The sequence below is a fragment of the Sinohyriopsis cumingii genome, chromosome 10 (assembly GCF_028554795.1).
Source record: "Sinohyriopsis cumingii isolate HCF-2022 chromosome 10, ASM2855479v2, whole genome shotgun sequence".
Classification (NCBI taxonomy): domain Eukaryota; kingdom Metazoa; phylum Mollusca; class Bivalvia; order Unionida; family Unionidae; genus Sinohyriopsis; species Sinohyriopsis cumingii.
Window position 1 is genome coordinate 85,217,494 of NC_142970.1, and position 23,645 is coordinate 85,241,138.

The window sequence follows — 23,645 nt, forward strand, 5'->3', positions numbered from 1 at the left end:
TACCCAGCACAGATTTGTTAAAAACTGCCTTCCTTGGGTTCCATGTATGTTTACAATGAACATCCCTGAACAGTTACAGGTATTTAATTTTGTTGATTAAACTTTATAAATACCAAAATATGACAATAACAAAGGCTGGTCATGTCCATTACCGCCACCAGTACGAATTCAAATGAAATACCTGTCTGCCTTATACCTGAATGAAGTTAATGACTACACTGAAATGTGAAACAAGTAATGACTAAAATCTGAAACTGAGTAAGTTAAAACAATTTTGTTTGATGAATTTAGATATTATTTTATACAGCATAATTTGTTTCCATCATGTACACAGTTGATGTCAGGTACAGCTAGTGACTGATAGGTGGGGATATTTTCCTTGGTAAGTCTGATGTCTGGAGCAATATTACTAACAAGGGATTACACTTTGCATCCTCTTTTCCTTGCAAGTTTTTACACAAATAAACCTAGCTAATGTTTTCTAATATACAGTGACTAATCTAAACATTATTTTCTTTCACATTTTGTGTGTTGATGGTATATTAAAAACTGTGAAGAGAATGAGAAATCGAGATCTAACTGACCTCAAGAGTTTCCTCAAGTCTGTAACCCTCATTTGCCATGATGAAGTTGTAGACCTCCTGAGGTTTATATTTACAAAGCAGCTCTATGTATTTCTCATAAATAAGGGCATCTACAGCAAGTTGCCTCTCAGGGTGTACTGCACTTCCAGTTGTCTCTCTGAAAGTAATTTCAATGAAAACTGGAAATAAGATTGGACTGTGAACATACAAGTGTTAATCAAAATATAAAAACAAGCAGAAAAGAGTTGTCATGCATATCTATGGGATAATTTTGGATTTAAGCCTGATTGTATTTATATTCTTCTGTAGACCTGCCAACCCTGACAAGACCATATAAGTATGGCAGTTGACTTGTTTCCATAAGTTTGACAAGTTTTCATTAAGGTGTAACAAAATATCATAAACTGCTACTGTAAAGTTGTAAAATGTATTTAAAAGTTTGGTATTCGAAACATGCAGTGACGGTAAACATTATGTTCAACTGAAAAGTTTGTAAAGTACACGAAGATCTTATTTACCACTAGTACAGTTGCACAAACTTCAGTTCCAAACCCAATGGCTTGTTGCTATCTCTCAACTTGACATAATTCTTGGAATGTTTGTTTATTTCACATCATATGATGGTAATCATATCTCCTTCCATAAGAGATACTCAAACTGACACATGATGTCCAATAAACATCATTGTGTCCCTTCCTGCTTTTATTCACCAGTATCTAAATAATCCTTTTTGTTCTTCTGTACTAATAGTTAATGCTTTTTAAAAGACCTAATTTCCATTTCATGTAAAACATGAAACACTTCCTGGATGCCATTTCAAAAAAATTCTATAATTAACAGTTTGATCATGCAGATGCTTCGCATAAAGAAATATGTGCAGTTTAAAGCATCTGAAGTACTGCTGTAAAGTTAGTTTGGTTCCTTGACTAATTCCACCAATTCTAATTTAAAACCCGGATCCAAATCAAACCTGGATGAAATGATTATCTGGACTGTTCGGCAAAAATCATTTTCTGTAGTTTTTACTTTTATTCCATTAAGTCCATATTTTAAGGGCCATTTTCGTAAGGCAAAATCGTAAGGGTTGGAAGGTCTGCCTCTGTATTTGAAGCATGAATAGTCACTAAATATTTATGGCACTAACCAACGGTTTAAGTTTCATTAGTGAATGTATATTATTCCATACATACTGGCATATGAGACAGTCCAACTTCCAACTGCACAAACCAGTTTTACCTAATGTGTTGGCATTTTATTTGGAGTAATCAGTAAAATAAACAACATGGATGCCAATTAGCCAGTGCATCATGCAATGGCAGATCAAAGCTTAGGTTGTTGGCAGTTGGATTTGACTTACACATGAATATAGACAGTAACATTGTTATCCTCTGTCTTGGGGCCCCAAATGGTCGAGTGGTATAAAGCGCTCACCATTATGGATCATTGCCATCTCACCTCCCTCTACGTGGGTTCGAGTCTCAGGTTTGGCCAATGTGGGTATGTGAGAAAGCATGCCAGTAGCTTCTCGTGGGGGTTGGTGGTTCTTTCCAGGGTTTTCCCAGGTTCTTCCTCCACCGCTGATACTGGCCACTTCATATATCCTATCCTGTGTCAAAAAATGGTGTTAAACCCTACAATAACAACAACAACTATCCTCTGTCTCAACCTAAATTAGGCATATTGTGGTAGATGAATATTTTCTTTTTTCTTCTCACTTATATAAAGCTTTCCTTTCGTGAATAAATAAATTATATACTTTAGCACACTTAGGAAAAGTAAAAATTCATCATGTAAATCCTCAAATAAATGAGATTGTATGATACTGGGGGTAAAGTGAAACACTGCATAACTCATGATAGCCTAAAGTTATAAGGCACTACATTACCATTCTTAAATGTTAAGAAATATTGTAGACTCTTTGCCTTGAAAGACTTTGTACTGTATATGTACCAATAAAGGTCAAGTCAAACAACATGCCCAAACTAAATGTGATGAAAAGAGATTTAATAAATTCAACAAGGGTTACGAGGAACACTGTCTAATGCTTCCAAACAACCCTCTGATGTACTGCACATGAATTTTTTTTATTTTTAATTTTAACAAACTCAAAGTATTGTCACACTGAAAGGGTATCAACACAGCATTGGAAAAGTGATTTAAAATTATCACTATATGCAAAATAAGGTAAACTAAAGAGAGATTAGTCAAGAATCAGGTAAATTACCGGTAAGACATGACACCCTGTAGGAATTCGAAAAGAACAGCAGGCTGTGATGACAGCATACTGACAATCTGTGTCAGGTTGCTGGATAGATTGTGGATCACCAGCCTAGCAGCCTGCTTACAGTCAATACCAACCAAATCCTGCAAAGAGAAGGGAGATGAGAATAAAAAGTAATCAATAAATCTGCCCAAATGATTCTTATAGCTTTAAGTAATACTCAGTAATGGTTCAACTAAATCAAGAGAGCTAAACACACAAACTGATAATGTCCTCTCAGGATTAAAATTTGAGGTATGTCCCATTACACACTAACCTGACCTTTTCCAAGGTAAAAAGAGCTAACGATAAAAGTGTGCCTATTATTAGGATACAAGCACTTAACAGAAATAGAGCAGACAGCATGCCAATGGAGGGATAATATATAACAGGTTTAAGTAAGGACAAAGGTAGTACTACGTACTCATCAATTTGATGGCCAGAAATGTAAAAAAATACCATTATATGCCGAGACTAAATATGTTGACATCATAAATCAGATACTTAATCAATGAAATAATAAAAAAATCTTATGGAAATGTAAAAGTAAAATCTTAAGTTCAATAGAGTGAAAGCTTAAATAATATTACAGATGTCCTACATTTTAATGCCTTCTATTATAACATGATTCCAGATATACAGCTCTCCATTATAATTCCAGGTATAAAGCTCTCCATTATAACATAATTCCCAATATAATGCTATCCATTATAACATGATTCCAAATGTAATGCTTCCCATTATAACATGATTCCAGATGTAATGCTCTCCATTATAACATGTTTCCAGATATACAGCTCTCCATTACAATTCCAGGTATAAAGTTCTCCATTATAACATAATTCCCAATATAATGCTATCCATTAAAACATGATTCCAAATGTAATGTTCTCCATTATAACATGATTCCAAATGTAATGCTATCCATTAAAACATGATTCCAAATGTAATGCTCTCCATTATAACATGATTCTGGATGTAATGCTCTCCATTATAACAGGATTCCAGATATACAGCTCTCCATTACAATTCCAGGTATAAAGCTCTCCATTATAACATAATTCCCAATATAATGCTCTCCATTATAACATGATTCCAAATGTAATGCTCTCCATTATAACATGATTCCAGATGTAACACTCTCCATTATAACATGATTCCAGATATACAGCTCTCCATTACAACATGGTTCAAGATATAATGATGTTCATTATAACATGGTTCCATATATAATGTAGCAGTTCTATGAACCCTGTGACCAAAAATCATAAAATTAAACCAAAAAACCAAATTAATGCAATTTTCAACTGCCATCAGCTCAAATATTTACATCAAATCAACTGTACTTAAATTGTTTAAACAATTTGATGTCACTTAATTGTGAAATCAGATTTGAATTCAGACAGTGGGAACACTTTTTCTTAATTACCTAATCACATAAACATATGGAAATCATATGGATTTACATGTGAATTATGGGAAAATGTATAATGCTGAGTGGATAGTGCTTATTTTATATGTTTCAGTACATTCTGTGAATGACTGTGCTTGCTTCTTATGTCGTTATATTTAAAATGGATTACAGACATGCAATTAAATTTGTGATTCCTGTTATTTTGTGCTTTTAAAGCTTTAATTGGAGAAAAAAAAATCATCAAGCTTCTACAGTTAAATTATTAAAAAATTCCTAAGTTTCAGTGAAAAAAATGTCATTAGAGTGAAAAGTAATCTATGGGATCTAGATTTTTTAAAATACATTTAAGAATCATAGTTTCAATGTCAGGAAGCATTGCCATTAGCTGCAACTGGAATATAATCATAGGATTTTCTTTTCCACGTGACTCAGACATGCCAACCCTAACATGATCCTTTCATATGGCGAACAATTTTTTTCTTTCAACAAGTTAGATTATTTTCCATCAAGTCATAAAAAATACAATGTACTGCTATTATCAAGTTAGAAACATGCATTTAAAAAGTCCAGAAGTGTGATTCAAGATTGATGCAGTGATGGTAAATATTATATTCCAGTAAAAAATTTGTAAAATACACTTAGACCTTAATTACCTCCAGTACAGTTTCACATGGTGCAGGTCCATAACCTATGGAGCTCAATGACTTCTTGATATCTCTCAACCCGACATAATCTTTGACATTTTGTTTTCACAAAATCAACATTTTTAGAAAATTGTTTATGCAACATTTTTGATCATGCAGATGCTTTACAAGAAAAAATATGTGCAGTTTAAAAGGGATTGATGCATTCCTGTCTTGAATGGTTAGTCTAGTTTCCAGACTGTCTCAACTGAATGTAATATGAAACCTAGATTCAAATCAAACATGGGAAGCCAGTAACCAGTAACCAGATTTTACCGTAACAATCATATATCCATAATTTTTTCTTTTGTTCCTTTAACTCATTCAGCCCCAGACCTGTTATCAGTATCACTGCTGCTATGCCCCAGCAGCACTAAGCTGTGTCTAGCTGCGTGTGCCCCAGAGTTTTTACCTGTTTGAAAAATTTTGTAAACATCGTGCACATACATTCAATCTTACCTTAATTTCTCTGCTTATATCCAATTAAAATCCAAGAAAGTTTCACCATTTATTGCAAATGAATTTGTCTACACAGTGATGTATTTTTTTCCCTATTTGTCCAAGTCTTTAACGACTTATTTATATGCCAGTAGCTTCTCGAGGGTCGGTGGTTCTTTCCGGGGATTTCCCGGTTTCTTCCTCCACCATTAATACTGACCGCCATGTATAGCCTATCGCGTGCTGAAAAATGGCGTTAAACCCTACAACAACAACAACAACAACAACAACTTATTTATACAGAATTTACAAAATTATGTGCAACGTTTATCCGCAAGAACTCGATCATCATTGCTGTCAGCATCCTCATCTTCGGACGATTCAATCTCAGAAACTTCTATGTCCGAATCGAAATCTCACAAAATATCCAACTGCTAAACATATCTTTCCTCAGCTTGCTCAGTATTTTCAAGATCAAACCCGAGAAACTCATTTTTGCTCTGATCAAAAATCACTCTTACGCCCGCCATCATTTACGATTTTTCATGAACAGAACACGTGCAGTTAAACCGCTTTCAAAACAAGAGCCCTTGGCTTCTGAACAATTCAAATTTCCTCAAATGAAAGTAAAATAATTTCTGATTGGTTTAATAGTTGTTAGTTCTTGGAATAAACCCATTTCTAACCAATCAGAGACGTTGAATCTAACACACATTCATCATGCTTGGAGACGGGATCGGCCATTGAATGCAGTAAAAAAATCACGACTACAGGCGGGATCGGCCATTGAATGCAGAAACCGGATCACGCCTATGGATGGGATCGGGACTTAAAGGGTTAATCTGTACTTCAAGGGTAATTTCAATAAGACTTACAGTCAAAATCTTAAGGGTTAACAGGTCTGAATAACTTTGACTCCTTTAAATCTGATAATACAGCAGCAATCAGAAAAGTGTATATTTATCACAGATGTTTTAATGTTACAAATATGGTCTGATGTACCAATTGTAAAACCATATGGTTCAAAAGAAAACAACATCAAGATTAACAATCTATCTTTATTTCCTCATAAACATGCTAATAATTGACATCATAGAATGCACAAATCCATGCATTCATCCAATTTTCAATCATTCCTTCTAATCAGTAGTTCGATGCATAACACTGTCAGCAGTTATGGATCCCAACTACAGTCTTATAATGGGAGTACTGTACTGTCTATGACACAAATTCTATTTTGTACTGAAAAATTTGATAATATCTGAAAATAATGAACATAACTTTGTATCATATAAATTGACAATTGATAGCATGATGTAAATGCATGAAATGTTCAAGGAAGGAACAGATGAAAATAGGTTATCTTGACAAATATAATTAACTGATTAATAATTAACACACATAATTAACTGAATCCATCAAATCCCACCCTTACAGATGAAAAACATGGTAGCTACTCAGGATCCTTGATGCAAACTTTAAACTCAGTATTATAACTTAGTTACCTGCAAGTGTTTAAGGGCTTCCTTCTGCACTCCAGTTTTTTCCTCGTCAGTGTACAGATCACTTTCCAAAATGGAGGTGATGAAGCTGAAGGAATGATACTGGAAAAGAGTGGATACACTGTTTTCAACTCTCAAAATGCACTGCATCATATTGTGGTGTCTGATTTTTTAGTCAAAAGTAATGACCTTAAATCCTTTAAGGAATCTGAAGAAAATTGGCTGATGCAGAAAAAAATTAGTCTTGGATCTGGCTACTGCAGAAGGTCTATGGAACACAAGAGACCCAAATGGACTTACTGTAGTTCATCTGAGCAACTTTCAACTTTTAGGTGTGAAAGCACATTCATACATGAAGTGAAACTAGAGCTTAAAGCAAAGTCTACCAAAACTAGTTGTCACATTGTCAGTTTGACCTAAAAAATGTTTCCTGTATCACGTAAAACAATAAAGTGGACTTGTTGGTGAGAATATTTTTTTTAAAAACACATTTTTCCCCACTTCATTTACCAAAATTGAACTATGGTTGCACTACCAAATGTTATTCCTTTAAAAATTAGAACCTGTCAGGATTCCTCAATAACATGACATTTCATGAAAGTTACACACAGTATACAATTTCTGATATAACTTGCTGTAAATTTAAACTGAACACAATTGGCAAATGAACGTGCAAAGACTGATTACTGATTCATGCTTTCTAGTCCATGGCATGCCAAGGAGGCACTAAAATAATACTGGGAGAAATAGTAAACACCTAAATAAGTGTGATCTCTGATATTGTAATGATAAATAAAATGAAATCTGGTCTGGTCACAACATTCAGAAAATATGTGCTCTGGTTCTTTTTTCTTCTTTTAATTCTGTTTTATCTTCCAAATAATTTCTATAGTAGGCATTTGAAAAAGTTGGAGGATTCTTTTAATGAGAATAATGATATTCGGATGTGGTTCTAGAGAAAAGCATACTGGTTATTGTTTTTTGAAGTTTGATTAACAGCCAAAAATATCAAATTTAATCTAAAATAACATGTGACTGATAACATTCAATAAAAAAATACATACAGGTAATAACACAGAAACAACAAATAGTTCAGGCAATTTATTTTAACAATACCATTTCAAGATGTACAGTGGTATGTAAGTTGTTGGAGAATGAATTTACTAGTGTGTACAAATATTACCTATATAGTTTTTATGCATAACATACCCAATTTACTGCCAACATAAATTATTTTAAATACTTTTTATTTCAAATATATATTCTACAGCTTGAAATTACAGATTATTCAATTTCATCCTTAAGGCCTATTATTTTGCCAATTTGCTAATTTTTAAAATTTTTCTAAATTGTTCTACTGAAATTCGTGAATTTAGAACCCTAAAATTAATTTTAAAATATTTTAAAATGTTTACAACTCTTTTCACAATCCAAAACCTGTGATTCTCAATAGACCTGACAATCAGTTACTTCCCTTGCTTTAATATTCAAACTGCCATTTTGAACTGGTAGAAAGGTCAGTCAATCTGATGCAAGATTACTTCATTAATATGTGTGGATCTAACTCATTTTTGAACTCATCCTAATCTTGATGATATGCTGTCACTAATCACTCATGAAAGACGTGATTGCATTGGCTTATGCATCATCTGCCAAAGGTGCAAACGAAAAATAACAAGTGCAAGCAGTTTTAATAATCCTTACTGATTCCACAGAAAATGACCAATAGTGTACTAATAGTTACCTTTCTGGAATAATCCTTGAGATAACAGGACAAAATCTTGTCAAACTGTCGTCGTTTCTCATATAGAAACTCGCATATTCTATAACTGTGGGGAGAGAAATCTTGTATTAGACAAGTTATCAGATTGCAATATTATGGATGTTGACTGAAAAATGAAAAAGGGACACTTGTGGATGGATGAAAGAATATGGTCTTCAAAATGAATCTTTGAGATGGAAACTACAAATTGTGCAAGACTATTGAAAATATATTTGTAAGGATCACATTTTATGTTATAATGAAGGTATGGTCATGAACCCATTCCATTACCTAGTAGTGAAATTATATGTATAATGTACCTCATTATAAGACAGTTCCACTATAAAGTCATGCACTCTATGGCTCCCATAGACAGTATTATAATGAGGGGACATATTGAACCTAACTTTTATACTAAACAGAGGAGACTAATATGGCAAGCACAACTATACATTTGCCTCAAGTACATCGAATAAATCTGTTGATTCTCTTCTTCAGTCAAAGAAGAAAACTTTACACTTATAAGGTTCATACATGACCAATTGTCTTGGACAAATACTTCTTGGCACCAAATGCCAACATTTTTGTCCCTGAGAAGTGTGTGCATGTGTGTGTGATTTTGGATTTTTAATGTAGCTTTAACAATTTTTCAGTCATATCACTATGATGTCTGCAGTGTGGAAGTTAATAGTGATGTCTAGCAATAGGGCATCATGTCGCAGACATGTAGCATGATGTCCCACCCAGTCACATTATCCTGACACCAGGCTGACCAGTCCTAACACTAACCTCTTAATGCTGAGTGCCAAGCGAGGCAGCTGTTAGTACCATTTTTGTAAGTCTTTGGTATGACTTGGCCATTGATCGAACCCACAACCTCCCACATCTGAGGCAGACACTCTAACCACTCCCTGAGAAGTTCTTATAACCAATTTAGAAATGGAGATAAAACTACAGAGTACAACAGGACAGATAAAACACACATATCTATCTGTTTTTGAAGAATCCACACAATAATGTGTGCTCTAAAGGCCATTAAAAGAAATGGAGACCGCACCCTAGTTAAAAAAGTGAACAAATTAAAATTCTTACAAATATCAGAAAGTGTTTCCAGAAAATATGTATGCTCCTGCCAGAGCAATTGTCCAAGCATTTCTTGTAGAATTTACATATAAAGAAGCTAAATTGGGACTTCTAATGTATTGCAACTAGATAATACACTTGAAGAAGGAAAAATTGTGAGTCATTCAATTGCAGTAACTTGATCTGTTACAAATAAGTAAAAATCAAAACTGACTTTGATCTATTTACTACAAATCACAAATATCAAATTTGATTCCAATCCATAAAATCCCTGGAAGGTGAGAAGACATGATATTTATGACCGACATAATGGATGGACATGCTTTCTCCCGTTCTCCACTTCATAAATATGAATGACTTACAATTTGGCCTGTTCAGCAAGGTAAAGAAGTCTCTCCTCCTGTACTTGTTGCAGTCCTCCTGCCTGAAGAAGTTCCATTAAGGCCTGCTGTCTCTCTTCATTACGGGACTCATCATCAGGGTTACACAAAAACTCTAGCACCTAAACAAATTTATTGATATGTCGATTTATGCATCTAAGAAACTTTTATCTAAGAAAAAGGCTCCTTTATGTTTTATTTAATGAATGCCATATCTTTGACAACTATTGTGGTCAGTGAATATAAGCTCTGGCAACTATTGCTGACAAGGAACATGGGTTTTACAATCTCTCTCACACCTTTACCTCATTCACCCAAAATATTACCTTATGTCATAAACATTAGTGCATCTGACCTGGACATAATGGAGGGGACTTTGAGTTTTTTGTACACATAATTTAGTGTAAAGTACATAGTCTAGTTTAGAATTTCCACAAAATGCAAGCTTTTGACAAAGTTTGGTCAAGGTCAAGGAATCTGGTACAGAAGTTACAGCACATAAACAGCTTTCTTTCTTTCAATTCCTATGACCTTAACCTCTGACCTTTTGAGCCTGAAATTGATAGTAAGCTAATTATACAGAGAGATATAAATAGACAGACAGGACACAAATCTAAATTGGAACATATACTGGGAATATTTCAAATCTTTACCAAACATTTTATTTTCTGCATTTAAAATTTACTGATTCAAAGTGCTTTCTGATTCAAAACAACTTTCGACATTCATCTTTCCTGCCAAGCAAAATACTCAAGTCCATTTAGAAAGACAAAATTCAATACGTTCATTCAATACTGATACCCAGAGTATTGTTTTGGAATTTCTGCTGCTCATGTTGTTTTTTTATTCAGACATGATTGCAACTGGCCACCTTCATTATTAACATCTTTCTTTAACTGTTTTAAGCAAACCAGGTCACGAAGCTGACATGATGTCTGATTGGTCAATATTCAATTACATTTGTGACACGATCACTTAGATACTCTTATCAATGAATCAGACATTCCAAGTGTTTCAACTATATGAAATTTAATCTTATCAGAAAATACGAACCTGAACAACAGAATAATGTGAGGTTAAAACCAGGAATCAGAATGGATGGCATCACTGCAACTTTCACAGCCAAAAGGATGCTGACACCATGTTCATGTACAAAAAATGTGATTTGTTTGAGCAAACATTCTGAACCACAAATGTATCATCTGCAACACAGCTGAACTAATCTTAAAAAATAAGGCACTCTTTATTATCTTAACAAGACTGCTCCAGTGGCATAAGTGGTTAGAACATCTGCCTCATATGCGGAACATCGCAGGTTCAAACCACAGCAGAGTCATACCAAATACCTACAAAAATGGTACTAGCAGCTGCCTCGCTTGGTACTCACCATAAAGAGGTTAGTGTTAGGACTGGTTGGACTGGTGTCAGGATGATGTGACTGGATGGGACATGACACTAAATGTCTGTGGCATGATGCCCCAGTGCTAGGCATCACTGTAAATTGCCACACTGCAGACATTGTAGTAATATGACTGGAGAATTGTTAGAAGTCCACATCACACACACACACACACATGCGCATACTGTTTTAAAGCTATCAAGATATGTCTACCTGTTCAAACAGTACTCTGTTAACCTGGATGGTGTTCTCATGTCTGGCCATCTGCCGGGCTAGGAAAGTGAAAAGGATTCCAACCTGTGTTGGCTGTAAAACAAAGGCAGTATATCTTAATAAGATACTTTATTAAAGTGCAAGAAAAGTTTCAATTTTTACCTATGAACATAGAAGCATTCTAAAAAAGAAAGACTCCTAATTTTCTTTCCTGTTACCGATTTATCTTTATAAAGAGACTGTTATTTATACTTTACTAAATGTGCAATCTGATTTCCATATCATCTGACTTTGTTCAATTTACTTGTTAAAGATTTAAAACCCTTTTACATGGTACCCAGGCTTTTCTAAAGATAAATTTCAAGGTCATTTCCAAGTTTTTTCCAGAATGAAATTAAATTTTTAAAGATTCACATATGACCATTACTGAATGTAATTAAAGAACATTTAAGATTATAAAACATGCATTTTCTAAATCTAAAGATGTTTCTCTTTCAACTCTCTCCAAAACATCTAAGTCAGAAAAGATGATCATGTACAAAACCACAAAATGTATTACACAAAACAAGTCTGATTATATTCCTATAAATTGGCATGCAAAGTCATTTCAACGTACAGAATAAAAATTCTAACTATATTTTGCTGACCTTCACCATGTTGCTATGTGGGAACAGCATAATGAACATAAATTAGTTTTGTTTCCTTTCAAACCTTTAATTCTAAAGAATTCTAGAGCAATATATATATATATATCATCTTGTAGAAAGTAAACATTTCCTATTACGGTATAAAAAAATAAATGCAAATTATTAGATTCTTGTCTTGTAATGAAAAGAGTTTAACCCTGAATTTAATCTGTGCCAATAAAATCCCAAACAAGATTTTTTTAACAACCTGATTTCCTTAACACAATCTGGTTAAAAATCCACCTTTTAAAAACATTTTCAAAAGGGTTGATTTAAATTTTGACAAAAGTCCTTCAAAATTATACACTGTTGTATAAACAAGGACAGAATTTTCCGTAAAATCAACTTGTCTTCTTGTTATTCATTAAACCAGTCCCCAGACCTGTACTGATACAGGGGCTCATATCATTTTTTGATATATAATCCAAGGGACGAAAATTTCTCATTTCAGTTCTGAGATTTAACAATTTGGACAAAAAATTTGGCTTAAAACAAATATAAGTCGGTTTTCTAATCCGGGTTTCCTCTGAATATTCCCACCCCATTTTTCATATTAGGACATTTAGGTTGGGGTGTGGGGTCATTGCAAATGCATATAAAAAATTTGGAATTTGGTGCCACAATGCAGTAGTGACATATGGTAGTCGCTAACCAGCGGGCCTACAAAATTTAAACTTATATTGACTTATACCTGCATGAAATCGATAGGAAAATGATTTATTTTCTCAGAAATGGCAAGTATTATGTCTTTAATACACTGACAGACTAGACAAAACTACAACATAGATGAAACCTGACCCGGTACTCGCCATTTGCATTGCTAGTCACATGACCTCACAAATCTCAAACAACGACATAGGAAGTCCAATAGTCACGTGATATCAACAACAAAATTCTTTTTTAATGTTGTTGTACAGAAAGTCAATTACATTAAATGAAAGATACTTTTGTAAAAACCAGCATCTGGCCTGTCTGATTTATCAAGCAGAGAGCACATGTCAACATGGTAGTCACATGATACAACAAAACTCCAGAAGTTGTTCTTGGAATAGAAAAATATGGAAAATGTTGTGTTCTTTCTTTTTTGTACTTTTGTTACAACCAGCATACAACTTACATTTAATATTTTAATTAATTTTTTTCTCTGCAACATTTGAAAATGCGGGTTGTTAGATTTGTGTACTCATGCAACTTGCAATGTATATCACGAGTACCAGGTCACATTTTGTCAATGCCATAGTTTTATTTTGTCTTTCAGCAAATTAAAGATATAACAATTTTAATACTCACAATTTCTGAGAAAATAAGAAATTTTCATATTGATTTCATGCATGTATCACTCGATCTAACAACATTTAAAGTCTTCTAGGCCATCAGGTAAGCAACTACGCTTTGCCACTACCATGCTGGCCTCTTGTGATGCTAGACTGGTTTTCATACCTTTGATGTAAGGAAAGATATGGATATTGAGCTGACTTTGAAAAAAAAATTCTACTAGGCGAATCTAATCCACTGAGCATTTGGATTGATGCAGCATATATGTTTATTGCAAGCATCCAAATGATCCATACTGCACCCTCCAAAAATTCTGGTAAGAACTCAATAGATTTAACTAATGATCAGTTTAGTTACAACTCAATTATGTGATTGTTTCGGATGTCAAATGGTGGCAGAAAATTTCCAGGTTTTTCCCTGACTTTCATCAATATTTGCAAAATTCAAGGACTTTAAACGGTCAGGAAAAAAAAAAAATCATTTCTCCTATTTCCTGATTTCCAGGTAGCATGCGAGCCCTGCTTTTAATATAATGCAGTCATCAGAATTACTAGGAAACTGCTGAAGCTGTTGTTGTAACATTTTCATAACATAGTTGCTATATTATAATTTTTTGGTGACATCCCAAAATGAAACAATGGCTTCCAAACTTGTTTTCGGCTGCAATTTTTGTTTTAAATTTGAGAATGCACAGAACCAAAAATGAAAAATGTATATGCAACATTAACAAATTCAGTTAATTTATGTCAACCACTTAATATGGTGAAGTTGCCAAAGGTATACAATGACAAAACCTGGTTGTCACTGATCAGACAGAGGTTTAGAGTTGTTAGGCACACATGGAAAACAGCCAATTTTCATGTCTCTGTCTCAATGGCATTTGAAAAAAAGTTTAGAAAAGTAAGATGTTGACATTAAAACAATAAATATGATACATGAAATTCGATAAAATAGAGAAACATATATGTGCCATGATTTATCACTGAATCTCAAACAACTTTTATAATATAAAACAGAAACAATAGTAACCATGAAGTACTTACGACCAATACTTTGAAGAAACAAAGTGTATCAAATTTTGTTTGTCTAAAACAACAAGTTATGTCATAGAAACCTAACCAATTGGCATGTGCCCCTGACACTGAAAGCAGAATTCCAACGTGGTACATCACAAATACATAAGCTTATCCCTTGATCTCACATGTTACAGAATAAAAAGTAAAGCATTGTGGGAAAACTTAAAATAAGGGCCAACAACCTTAACCTAAAGATATGACCCCTAATGGGGTATGTGAGACACCTACTAATGATGATGTAAAATTATACAATGTTTAATCTCTTAATCTGAAATAGTTCTTATATTATAGACAGAAAAGGAAAGTGTGATGGAAAACTTGAAGTACGGACCCATGACTTGACCTAGAAGATATGAACCCAAATTTTCATACAAGTGACATTTCCTAATGATAAGTTTAAATATTCCTAGTTTCATCTCTAAAGCTGAAAGGGTACTTAAGTTGTACTTTAAAATTATGATATACAAGTCTACCAAGTTTCATCTCTTCATGTCAAATGGCTTTAATGCTATAATACAGAAAGTAAAGTGAAGCTGAAAACATAAAATATTGAGCCCTTACCATGACCTTGAAAATATGACTCCCAATGTGTATACAACACATTTTCTAATGACAATGTATAAGTGTACCAAGTACCAGATTTCATCCTTTAACCTTATGCAACTGTACAGTTGCAGTAAGCATATAGATGATTCAACAGCATATAAGTACAATCATGGTTATACCAGGTCAAATAAATGTAGGTATCCCCCAAAAGACACACAAAACAAAGATAAAACCAAATGAATAAAATACAGCAAAGTCCAATTTTTGAACTAAACTGCACTCTTTAAAAAAGTCCAGGACCTTCTCAGTTGGAACACGATCACAGGACACATGCCAGAGTAAATAAGTGACCTTCATTAGTCACCTCATACGACATGAAGGAGAGCGAAACTGTCAGCCATATTCTATATGCCTGCAAGAGGCCTAGCACTACAAAGTAGAAGGGAAATTGCGATGAAAAACTTTAAATATTACGTTATGACCTTGACCTTAAAGACAAACCATTAAATAATGATATGAATATTATAGCATGCTACATCCCTTCACCACAAGTGGTTCAAAATTTAAAGGGTGAAAAGTAAAGTACAACAGAAAACTTTACATTTCTTTGCTGTGACGTTACCCTGATGATAAGACCCTGATGTGGAATGCACCTACTAACGATGATGTACAAGTACACCAAACTTCATTTCTCCATCTCAAAAGGTTTGAATGGAAAGGAAAGCATGATGATATGCTTATAAAATACTGTGCCATGGCCTTGACCCCAAAGCTGCATATGACATACCTAATGATGAGGGGTACTACTGTATCAGGTTTCTTCCCTTAATCTCACAGAAATGAAAGTGTGATGGATGACAAATGAAAATACAGATATTATGTCACAAAGAAAATTATTTAACATTTTTTTCCCCATCATTCATGTTGAGATATAAAAAAGAATATGACAGCACTTACTGTAAATCCAACACTTTCCACCATATTTTGTAGCAGGATGTCAACAACTCTCTGTCTCTTTTTGATTCTATAACACAAAGAAATAACATGGCACGTGGAGATATTCAAATTGATGCAATTATGGAAACAATTCTATTAATATTTTTATGTGGTAAGCAAGGGCTTATAAGAAATATTCCACTGCTTTGCTGAGGTACAATTTATGTATGACACATGTACCTAATCTAAATCTTACAAACTAGGTGGGATCTAGTGATGTGATAGTAATTAACTCACTTCTTACTATTTTGCATAAAGACTGGATTGCACCCATGGTTGATCTGTAACTGTGAAAGAAGTGTACACTGTAGAAGATATAATGTAAGTACGACTATTATTTATTGCTTTTCTCAAAGAGATGCAATTTCTTTAAAATTGAAATCATTTATATCAATTTATGTACAACAAATGTGAAGACACAGAGAAGATTCACAACTCTGAAAAAGCTTACCTCTTCTTTAACTGGTTAATTTTAATATCTGTTTGGGGCACAATTAGATCAATATACAAAATGGTTGGTGGCCTGAAGAAACACGCATGAAAAAGCATGGTCACGACTTTCAAATCTTTCAATAAAAATCAGCTGACCTTTGGTAAAATAAGATAAAAAGGAGAGATCAACCAGAAAATGATTAAGACAGATGCATTTGATAGGAATTTTTATTTTTCTTGTACAGTTTAATTCTTATTGCATTGTTCAAGATGTTTTGAGAGGCATATTTACAGGTAGATGATATAAGTTCAATTGAAGTCAAAATTCTGAAACACTAGCTTTCTCCCAGTGTTAAAATAATATGAAACTCGTGGTTACATATCATGTCCGACTTAGGAACTATATCCTCACGATGAACTTTTCTTCAAGAAGTATTTGAGAACAGTAAGCAACCTAAAAACCTCAGCCACATATAAATCGAAGCTTTTTAACTTTCATGGGTGTGGTTGTTTTTGCCATGTTCTCATCGAACAGAGAAGACATTCTCAACTCTTCTCAAAATAAAGTCATCAAAGGGTAAACTCGGACCAGAAAACTATTGAAAGCCCTGTTAAACATGAAACTTAATATTTACAGCCAATGGCATCAGTGTTCACCGTCAGTGATCTTGTGAAGGAAACTAAAAATGCTTGTGCATCTTCTAAAAAGAAAATCTTTGCAATGAATGATAAGATGTACACCTCTACCTTTTTCACCGAACTGTCATACACTTAATCATATTAATCAAAATGGCTGAAAGAAGTATATCTTCTTTTCTGTTTAAGTCTAAGAAATGACTGGTCAGTGCCCAAATGAAGAGAAAGTTACTAACATTCTGAGTAGAAGGAGAATATTCTCCAGTATCTGCTTGTTCCAATAATAAGGTTTTTGTTTTTGTTGTAGGGTTTAACACCACCCCTCAGCGCAACACTGACTATACATGGTGGCCAGCATTAATGGTGGAGGAAGAACTCGGGAAAACCCCAGAAAGAACAACTGGCCCATGTGAAGCTACTGGCGCTTTCTCACATACCCCCATTGGCTGAACCTAAGACTCATGGCAGTGATATGTAATGGTGAGTGCTTTAGACCTCTCGGCCACTTGGGGCCCCCTCTAATAATAAGGTACATTCCCATCTCTGAGCTCATGACTCAAAATCAACTGTTCTTGAGATTTCAGTTTTGACTCTTGAGATTCTGGTTAAATCTATTGAGAACCATGTGTAGAAATTGGTGCTGAACTGCAAACTTTTTTAGATATTTCCTAAATTCCATTTAAGCATAATTGCAATTTTAAAATTTCCTTTGATATTAATGCAAACAGATTCACACTGTAAATAATTCCATTTTCAGCATGTGATACATAAGCTTTTTGGGTGCTAGATGGAATAAAGATGTAATCTTTATCAAATGTCATCACAAAGATATAGGATTAAATGGCTATGTGGTAAAAAAAAAGAAACTAACCCATCTAGGGTATTGAACTCTTCCTCTTCGAATGCCTGAAATGGCAAAGAATATGTGATAAACAAGAAAGTAACATTTTTAGTAAATTGCACTTCTTGGAGAATACTAACCTCATCAAAATAACATTAGGAAGTAATCTCGGCTACTTCTTAAATCCAACAATCCTAGAATGTCAAAACTTTCATCCTTCCTGATTATAACCATATTGATAAATGGAAGAAAAAACCACCCATTACCCCATACCACTTCAAGATAGCTATTTACTGTTTACCAATTTCAGCTAAGCATCAATGAGGATATATGGATTTGCATGGAGGACTGAGAAAGTTAAATAGTTTCTCAGAGAAATATAATTTTCAAAAAATGTTTACCTTCTCTGTTGAATACATTCTCAATCACATTAATGTTACAGAAGGAGGATACGCAGGAACATTTAATTTCTACCATTGTCATCATTTAAATGAAGACTATTTGAAGAATAAATTACTCTCCTAATATGATGGCAGCATAACTGATGGTCAAGCATATGGGACAACAATCAGATAACAAATAAAAGAAATAACTGAGGACGTATTCATAGGCAACTCTAGTTGATAATAATAATAATAATAATGAGGACTTTGTGTAGTGCCTAATCTTTAGAAGCTCTAAGTGCTTTACAACATTAGACAACACCTATAAGATAAAAAACATATAATGATATGATTACAAAAACAATTACCATGAAATTAGAAAACATTAAAAAACATGCTGAGAATATTTAAGGTAGGAAACATTATTAGGTCTTTAAGTTTGTTCTTGCAGTAGAAATAAGTGAGTTTTGAGAGCACTCTTGAATGTGATCACTGTGTCTTTGTGTCTAAGTTCAGTGGGCAATTCATTCCATGTTGCTGGGCCCTGGTATGCAAAAGAATGCTGTCCATATGACTTTGTTTTCATAGTGGGAATAGTGAGTATACGATTATCAGAAGAGGAGCGTAAGTATCTTGCTGGTGTGTACACATGGGTGAGGTTGGATAGGTATGTTGGACTAGAGTCCGACAGTGAAACGTAGCACAGAGAACAAATTTTGTGTTTGATTCTGGATCCAATGGATAGCCAGTGTAGGGTACAGAGCAGCGGGGAGGTGTGCTCTGATCGTGGTACTCTAAGTATGATCCAAGCAGCTGTGTTTTGAACTTTTTGAAGTTTCTGGAGCAGATATTGAGATGAACCAGACAGAATAATAGTCCAGTCTTGAAAGTACTAATGAACACACAAGTGTTTAGTGGCATCAAATGAAAGATATTTGCGAATTGAGCTGATGCGTCTCAGCTCAAGATATGCAGCCTTGCATATGTTCATGACTTGTTGGTGCAATGTGAGAGTACTGTCCAGAGTAACACCTAGGTTTCATACTGATTGTGTGAATTTAATGTTGGTGTTGCTGATATTTATTGTCTGTGGTAAAGGATGTGAATGAGAAAGTCTTTGTGTTGTGATCAGAATGGCCTCAGTTTTATCATCATTCATGCCAGTAGATGAGGCTGTGCTGACCTCAAAGGGGTATGGAGATCGTCTGGCACAGAGCCATGAAAACCCATCACTTTGCATTACACATCTTCAAAGTAAAGGTCATTCTTTGCTCAAGAGATTCTCTCCATGACTGAAGGATGAAACTTTACAACACAAAGCTCTGATGACTGAAGCTTGTCCAGCTAGGGAGTGGGGTTACTTAATAGCAGAATAGCAGATTGAGTCTGACTAGGATTTTCCTGGCAACACTGATAGGTTCCGCAAAATACTAACCAAACACATGTCCCATCTGAGAGGGGCTACAAGAACTACTTTGCAAGTCTGGTAACTTACTATCTGATTGACTAATGGGATCAGAACATTTTTGGAAGGAATATGTCGCCCCAAATCCCATCCCAAGTGACGGCTAAAGAACCTACAGACCAGGCTCTGTATTCTGGACTGGAGAAATCACGGTATGCTGCTTGACCTCATCAAAAAGATATCTATCACAGGATGATTCTTAAACTGTGCAAATCTGACTATTGAACGAGTGCAGCAACTACTTAGTATGCAGAGTCTGACCCCTTCTTGACAGAGGATCATCCAAAATATTGAGTCTGACAGGAATCAGCCTGATCTGCACTGTTATGTGCTGAAAACACCAGTGTAGAAACTCAGAGACCAGGATGCACCAGTTGAGTGATTTTGGTCTCCTTGTTTATGAAGGTAAGTGGCCATCACAGAATGGTCCAAATTACCATGAATGATTTTCTGTACAGCTGGTCTCTCCAACAATGAAAGGCATTCAATATAACTTTTATTTCCAAAGGTTTATATGAAGTGCCTTCTCCTTTGGGTTCCAGTTACTGCTTATCTTGGTGAAATGAGGCAACTGGTCACCCTACCCCCCATTTCCGTTGGATGAACTGACATTGGTGCAAAAACAGTTATGGCGAGTTTGGGTTTCTCCTGAAGAAGTATCTTCCATAAGACATTGCATATCTTGCCACCAATGCAGGAATCACTTTATCACCAATTCTGATCTATGCTAGCAGGAAAGAGCACCACTGCGCCAGAAGTGCTACAGTCAAACCCAGCTATTTCAATTATGTCAAGGGTGTTAAGAAATCGTCGACACAACCTGGTCCTGAGACATCAGGGTTCATAAAAACCAGTAATGTAATTTTAAAGATTGTCCTTGACTTTTTCTGTCTCTTACTCTAAGGTTTACTGAAGCATTGCTAACAAACAGGTCAAAGTTTTAAGATTAATTATTACTATAGCATAGCTGCCAACTCCCGAATAAAAAAATACTGACTTCTTGTGACAAAAATACCAATTTTCAGGAATAAATACTGATTTTTAAAATTTTAATGTATATGTAACTATTTACAACATATACAACCAACAGTAAAGTAGGACAGAGCTTTACATAATTATTTAATGTCAAATATGCACGTTTTGTACCATATTCCATTCGGGTGCCCATTCAGAAGGTGCAAGAGTGCAACACACTCACATACTTTTTATAGTAGCCTTTTCCACACCTTATTTGTTTTCCAATCATTATCAATTTGAATGTATCAACTTTCATTGATGATCTCAATTTTGTGTGATTTTCTTATTTAACTGTATTCATTCTAGCATATGAGTAATCCTTTGCAATTTTACTGTCTGGAAAACGTGTGCAAAATAAATCACCAGCAACACTAGTAACTGAAAGAGGAGGGTTAATTTCCAAAAGAAATTTAATAAACCGAATTTCAATCAAATTACATCAAGGTTCTCTCTGGTATTTATATACGTCGTAAGTTCAGGCTGAGTTGTGTATGATGAAGCAGCAAGCTGATGTTTATTAGCTTTATCATATTCTTTATTTCATAGGCGCCCAACAACGAAATCACGTTACACAACTTGCAAACCATAGAGTTTTCTCCTTTACTAGATGGTTTCACAAATCTAAACAAGATGGCACAATTGTCCTTCTAGTTCTGTTTGTTTTTTTTGTTTTTTGTTTTTTTGTCTTTCCTGGAGAAAATTCTGAATATTCTGCTTTCCTATTCAACATGATTAGAAGTTGAATATTACGAAAATGAGATACTGTGACAGCGGTAACTGTTTATGCGAAATCCAATATGGCTGATAAAGACAGGCATTGTGGCCTCATTTCGAATGAACCAATCATATTGTAGAACTGTATTCCTATATACATGCGATACATTTTTTTCAGAATGGAACCGAGTGCCCGTTCTAAACTGAAAATTGCAAGGAACTTTTTTATTATTTTTTTAAAAATAAAAAACATATTTTTTGCAAAAAAAAACGTACACCCATATTCAGGTCCAAAAAAAGGGACAAATACAGAAAAAACGGGACAGTTGGCAGCTATGCTATAGTAACAAGTCTTGTGATTTCATAACAGGGCAGACAATAAAAAAAGAACAGTGTTGTTAATAAATTACTCATGAGTGGGTATATGTATGTGTGCTCTCTGAAATAAAGGTACAATATGTACTCTATTTTGTCTGTTAATTCCACAGTCAATACATATTTTGTAGTGAACATATAGTTTTAATATTCCCCAATAAATAAAATAACCTTACCTCCTGAAGAAATATAAATATCTTTAGCACTCTAGCCACCCAAGCAGATCAGTGATTATATTTCTGAACACGGTTCACTGATTATAAAGATGACCAGCTTATTGCTGACCACCGTTTATAGATACATGGAAGCAGGTCAGAGAAACTATCAGAGATGGCATGTCTTTTGAACTTGTTGCTGATTTCTGTAATCTGTTACAGTGCAACCCAGAAGAGAAAGATCTTCATTTGCATAACGTAGCTACAGTGCAAATAAGGTTTATTCAAACAATTAGTTATCGATTTCCAGTGAAATCAGATTAAAAAGTTAGTTTAGTCGTGTCAGTATTTACGAGTGAATTAAGACATTTGATCTTGCAATGGAGATGTCCAAGAAAAGGAAAGCCTATTTTGTCAATAGGATTGTGATTTTAAGAGATTTAAGGAAGACAATATTGAAGAGTCTAAAACTTTGCTATGGGGATATTTTAACTCATCTGACAATGATGTTCAGCACGGGACCAAAATTTATGAGGACTGCCCCACTGTTGAAAGTAAGACTGACATTGTTCAGTTCTTCCTAAGTGTCAAATGAGAAAATTTAGAGGTTAAAGTATTTCCTTTCGGTAGTGTTGACTTGTGACTAGTATCAAAATGTAACTGACCAAAATTGTGTGTAAAAATTTTTGTTGATCATTTCTTGTAACATTTCTGAGAGATGGGCACTAAAAGCTGCACTTTGTCCAAATAAGGGGCTCCACATGTTACTTCAGACTCAAACTTATGCCTGACATAATGGGGTTATCAACTTAACAGAGGTCGAGATAGACAGGTAAAATTAGCTTAACAATGAAGGATTTTTTAGAACCAGACCAAAAGGCTCAGAGGTCCAGAAAAGTGACTTTAGCTGTATCTGCAAACACTGCATATAAAGATGGTCTCTAGGCAGACATAAAGATGGTCATCCAACAAACCACAGAACTGCAGTAGAAGCTCTCTTTAAGAAATCCACTTTCCATCTAAGATAGACACTGACAACTTAAGAATAAACACAATCTGTATTTGAGGGAGAAATATGAGATTAAAACTGGTGAGAAAATCCACACCAAGTGGAATAAACCTTGGAAGGGGACAAGATTATAAGTCTCTCACTTCACCAGAAAACCCTGGTTGATGAAAAGATAGGTCTGTTTATTTTCAGCTCCAAAACAAAACTTTCAGAGCGTTCTTGAACTTTTTGGGTACACTGAAGACACTGTGTTATGTATATTAATTGGTGTTTAATGTAATTAAATGATGTTTACACAAAGAATGGAGTCCATCCAGGGCC

At 34.5% G+C, this 23,645-nt stretch overlaps 1 protein-coding gene across 1 annotated transcript in view; it reads right to left on the reverse strand.

The window, feature by feature from the left end:
• The window catches only part of LOC149790504 (vacuolar protein sorting-associated protein 8 homolog), a 119,089-nt gene that overhangs the window by 21,493 nt on the left and 73,951 nt on the right, over positions 1-23,645 (reverse strand). The window contains exons 26-33 of the mRNA XM_089972550.1: positions 18,237-18,271; positions 16,259-16,325; positions 11,719-11,811; positions 10,089-10,228; positions 8,626-8,710; positions 6,885-6,983; positions 2,809-2,948; positions 585-741 (exon numbers count right to left, since the gene is read on the reverse strand). Coding sequence (XP_089828676.1) covers positions 585-741; positions 2,809-2,948; positions 6,885-6,983; positions 8,626-8,710; positions 10,089-10,228; positions 11,719-11,811; positions 16,259-16,325; positions 18,237-18,271 — 816 coding nt within the window. The remainder of the gene's footprint in view (positions 1-584; positions 742-2,808; positions 2,949-6,884; positions 6,984-8,625; positions 8,711-10,088; positions 10,229-11,718; positions 11,812-16,258; positions 16,326-18,236; positions 18,272-23,645) is intronic.